Here is a 5,555-nt window from a genome sequence, read left to right on the forward strand (position 1 = left end):
TAGATAACTTTTATACTTTTATTTGCATGAGTAAATGTCCATCCGGCAATGGAAGTAATTGTATGTGTAGTATGTATCAAGAAACTAAAGTTCCTTGTAGTCATATGATTTATTTTCGAAAACGAGGTGGAGATGCATTTCCTGATTCAAAGTGTCCACCAGGATATTTTAAAGATACAGTAAAAAGTGTCTTTTTGTGGGTTTTTATATTTGTGGGTTACGTCTATTTGTGGGTCAATGGACCAATCAAATGCAAAACCCACAAATAATTATTTTGCTCTCGAACCTTGAATTTAGGTACACTTAGATAAATAATATAGTTTTATTATAATTAAAAAAACTACAATATTTTCTATAATACTGTTTTTTATGGAAAAATGGTGAATAGAATTTACTTCATAATTCCATGATAAACCCACAAATAAACGTTTTTTCTCTGTTTAAAACCCCACAAATAAACACTTTTTACTGTATCAGAGATGATACAAGATTGATTGTGAAAGGCTAGTGTCGCTCACCACTGTTTTCTGAGTGTGATTTTTCCAAGACAAATTTTATTGTTTATAAAATAAAAAGTGTTCATGAAATTATAATTGTAACAGAGAATGGTTTACTCAGTGTAGAAAATGTGAAGATAAAATTGTTTGATTTAACCCACAGTTTGAGAAGAAAAAACGATATTTAAAATAGTTGTTGGACTGGTTAAAGAAATTGATAAATTAAAAAAAGATAAAACCGGTTATATTGAAGACGATATTAAAGATCCTATGATAATCATGTGTCCTGGTAAAAAAAGAATTTAAACATCAAAAAACGTCGATGAATTGTTGTCAAATAGACGCAAAATATACAAAAAATGTGTAAAAAACAAATTAGAAAATGAAAGTAAACCGAAAAAACAAAAAATTAGTTTAATAAGTATTTAACAACTAATTTTAATGGTTTTATTTAATTTTAATTTAATAAATAAACATTGCTTATAAACACGTGTTATAAACTGTAGTTCAAAAGTCTGTACCGCAGTATTTTTAAAACTTCCTAAAGTCCCGTTTTTTATTTTTTATTTTTCCTAAAAAACAAAAAAACAAAAAATCGAAAGTCCAGACTTAATTTTGAAAAAAATACCAATCCCGTTCAATTATTTTTGTACAATATCGGGAATTTATCGGAATATTAGCCAGCCTTTTTTAAAAACCTGATCCCGTTATTTGATTTGACCACAACTCGATACCTTACAACACAAACTCAACGTTGTTGGTCAAATCATACAACAATTAACGTTTAAGTAAATTGGATATTGTTGTTTGTGTCAAGTTTTAACTAAATATCAGTTTCGTTAGTTTTTCATTTTAATTAAAAACAAACATGTGGTTTTGTTCTTTAAACAAAAGAAAATGAAATAACGAGTTTTAAAGAAAAAATAAATAAGAGCAAACAATTAATAATTTTGTGTTTTGATATTTCAGTCATTGTTGTGACAACACCATCAGTATATCGATATTACGCGATACTTTAGCGCTTGTTATTTATTTTATTATTATAAATGAAGACTCGACTTTGAAAATTTTTGGCATTGAATTTATCAGCTTTTTATAATAAAATGCACTTTTGGGATCATTCACGTGTATTTCAAAAACAAAAATCCGGTTATTTCAAATTTTATATGTAATTTTTTAATGCTTAAATTTTCTTCAAGTAAAAAAATATTTTTTGAAGACCGTTTTTCTCAATTTTACTTGGAAAAAATAAGCGAATTTATTACAAAAAAAAAAACGATTCCCAAAAATAATAAACAAAATAAATGCAAAAAATCGGGACATCATAGTACCGACTTTTGAAAACCAGTTTAGAATATTAAACAATAAATTATTTAAAGTTAATTCAAAATAAAATTATATTTAACTTATATTTTACATTATTAAAATGTTAATTTTTTTCGTGAATAAAACCAAAACGTTTTTCTCTTTTTAATAAGTACATATTATAGTTAATATAACCATTACATATAGTATTTTATATATTTCCTTTTTGATAGTAAACAAATTAGAAAAAATCCATCTTAATAAACTGTATACGTATTGGGTTTGGGTTAAAATCTTATTCACCGCGCCTAGGAAAAATAAAACGTGGGTAAAACGGGTGCACAAACAGATTGTTTAAGTGCATCTTCCTGACCTGTTAATACAATGCTTCATATCACTCGGTTCACACTAACCCAAGGTAAACGTGTTCGACAAAGATTTAATTGAGGAACCATACCAATATTTATTTTATTATTTATATACTATAATTTTAATTTATTAATTATATTATATATAATTTGTTTTTTTCAATTATATTTCCAATATTTTACAAAATAAAGGGTAATGGAAATAAAAACACACAAAAAAAACAAAACTTGGTAAATTTTAGATCTTACAAACTTGTTATGAACAAATTATTTTATATTTTTAAATTAAAAAGTTTAATAAAATTGTGTAATTTGAGTTTAAAAATTAAAAAAAACTTGAACTTACTCGAAAACTTTAACAGCAGTCACAGTTGTAAAGCACGTCATCAAAGTTTCTCTTCTTTAAATTTTCAGTTGATATAAAAAAGTTACCAACCCCAGAATCTCCCCACGTAATTTCCTTGTTTTTGACACTCTGATTGATTCTAATTGAAGTAACAAAGTGTCATACGTATCGTCACTTCTTGGATCTTCTTGTGCAAAGTTTGGATATCCGCCTAATGAACACAATTGTGGTCTTAGTCGGTCATCCTCCATTATGTTATCGTATAACTCATCTTTAGAGACGTTGTATTTCATTGCCATTTTATCAATAATTTGTTCTTTTTTGTACCACCTAAAACTAGCCCCTTCTTCCAACTTTCCTTTGATCGCAAAAACCGAATTAAATGGAACGTCATCCAATAAAATTTCATGTTTTTCGTTGTAATTTTTTGCGACTTCCTCTGGGAGTTTTTGTTGGTGTTTTTCATCCAAGTCGACGTTTTCGTGGTAAATCACTTTATGTAAAGTATGGTCATACTCTCCATTTGCACCATACAACCCATAGCAATAATTGGGAAACATAAATATTTGTAAAATGCCAGTTGTTGGGAAATTTTCCAATTTCGGCATTTCACTGAAGTTTATCTGAGCAAGAAGGTACATGTACTTTCCACTTGGAATTGTTGGGTATTTCATTCCTATGGGGTAATATGGTATTCCACCAACTTTGCTTGAGTAAAAAGGTGCGTCAGAGTCCAAGAGTTTTAAATCTATGTGAGGCTTTTTGTATATAGAATACAACTCTGAAACTATTGTAGTAAGAACTTCATCAGTTATTGGCTCCATTCGTAATTTTTTTTATTGAATTTGATAGTTATAAACCATTTTTTCAATAGATCAATCTATATTGGAAAAAACTCAATTCAATTATTTTTTTGAAGTTTGTAAAACAAATATTTAACAATGCCAAATCAAGTAAAATAAGGTAAATTTTTTCTATAATTGAAATAAACTGTAAAATAAAGTTTTTATCAATGATTCTAATATTTTCTTTATAATGAGTGTTTTTTAAGTTGACCCACTAAATTTAAAAAGAGGTTTGACTGTAAATTACAAAATAAAAGAAAAAACTTATTTTACATATTTTACACACTTATTGTTATTTTAACTATTACAATACCAGAAATATGATCGATATAACACGCATATAGATGAATATAAACTTAAATATATGAACAAAAAGTAATTACAAATAAAATAATAATTAATTTTATTATTTTATTTTACATTTCTTGTTTGATGTAACATTTATTATATATAATAAGTTTGCACAAGTAAAACAATCAGTTAATTTGTCCAAGTTCGTTTTCATTTAAAAATAGAAGATCTGAAATTAAAAATAACAAATTAAAAAACAAAATAAAAATAAAAATAACATATTTTGGTTATAAATAAAAATTTTGGAATTAATAAGGTTTATAGAATGACTTTATATTGGTTTCGAAAATAAAATGATATAAATAAAAGAACAATAACAAATTATTGACATTAAAAATATTGTCATTTTGGAATTATTTGGATGTGAACAAACTAAAAACGTAAAAATACAAACGGCAAAACAAATTACAATGAAAGTAATTAGTCTTGTTTATTAGTTGTTTGGAAATTGAATTTATAATTTTCTTTGTGTAAAAAAACAATAATATCAAACTTTTGTGATAATAATTCAGTTTTTAATCTTAATAAAACAAATGAACAAAATTGATACCCTTATAGCAGGCGCTTTACAAAGAGGAGATTCATATTGTGTTATCACAGAAACGATGAAAGTGTCACCTAACAGAATTTCTCGAGTAAAAAAAAGATGATTGAAACCAAAATAACTATTAAAATTGTAAAAATAGGGAGGCTCACCAAAGTTACCAATAATGTTATTGTAAAATTGTCAAAAAAACTAAAAATGATCCATTTTCAATTTGTTCAAAGGTTGCGCTAAACGGTCACTTGTCCAAGTCAACAATTTACAACTTAAAAAGAACACATGGATTTAAATATTGCAAAAAAAGCCAAATTAAATTCTCACACAAAAATAAATAAACACAAGCTATGACTTTTGCAACAAAATACCACAGAAAAAATTTACAAAAAGGCAAACTGTAATTGTTTCCGACGAATCCTGATATTGTTTATTTCCATACAAATCATATTGTTGGAGAAGAAACAAGTTTGGCGAAATATTAAAAAACATAAAAGTTGCAAAAACCAAAGCCAAAAGAAAATTGTGAATTCGAAAATTCAAATATTACACTGGTCAAACACTTAAATACAATGCCAGTATAAAGGTATGGGGAGCCATTGGTAAAGACTACAAATCAGATTTGATTCTGTGTTCTGAAAGAATGAAAGTAGTTGATTATCGTCGAATGCTTAAACACAACTCAAATTTTTTTCTCTTTTTTGAACACATGAAAAAAGAGAGAAAACGCGACTTTTACTACTAGCAAGATGGGGCGCCACCTCACAAAGCAAAAGAAATGGTATAATTTATTAGAAGTAAAAAGGTCAAACTGCTTGAATGGCCACAATCAAGTCCGGACTTGTCATCAATAGAACATCTGTGGGGAAATTTGGAAAGGAGATTAAGAAATGAAAAAAATATTTTTTGAAACACAAAGTTGTTATTCAAACATTTAAAAAGAGTTTGGAAAAATATAACATACTCGATTATTAATTATTTGATGAATTTGATGTCTTACAAGTTTGAAATTTAAAAAAACGAAAAAAAGTGGACTAATTGGACATTTGAGCGATTTTAAACAATACCAAAAATTGAAAAACAAAATTGGTAATTAATCTCAGGTAATTTTGTTTTAGATTGGATATTTTTTTAGTTAAAAAATGTGGTATAAAAATTACAATTTAAACAATATCAAAATAAAAAGAGATTACGATGTTTTCCTTTAACATTTGGTTAAAAATAGGCTAACATAAAACAAGTATTATCGATTCTTTGGAAACAGTTTACATGAAATATATAAATTATTATTTTTGTTTTAGGGTA

The 5,555-nt window shown here is 26.3% G+C and overlaps 1 protein-coding gene across 1 annotated transcript; it reads right to left on the reverse strand.

The window, feature by feature from the left end:
* Positions 1-2,512: 2,512 nt before the first annotated feature.
* EIN_302320 (hypothetical protein) lies at positions 2,513-3,340 on the reverse strand (the record flags this gene model as incomplete). Its single annotated transcript, XM_004256696.1, has 2 exons — positions 2,513-2,567; positions 2,607-3,340. 2 exons carry the CDS (start codon positions 3,338-3,340, stop codon positions 2,513-2,515), a joined length of 789 nt encoding a protein of 262 aa, XP_004256744.1.
* Between the last annotated feature and the right edge of the window lie 2,215 nt (positions 3,341-5,555).

Source organism: Entamoeba invadens (genome assembly GCF_000330505.1).
Source record: "Entamoeba invadens IP1 unplaced genomic scaffold scaff_1105074725689, whole genome shotgun sequence".
Taxonomy (NCBI): Eukaryota; Evosea; order Mastigamoebida; family Endamoebidae; genus Entamoeba; species Entamoeba invadens.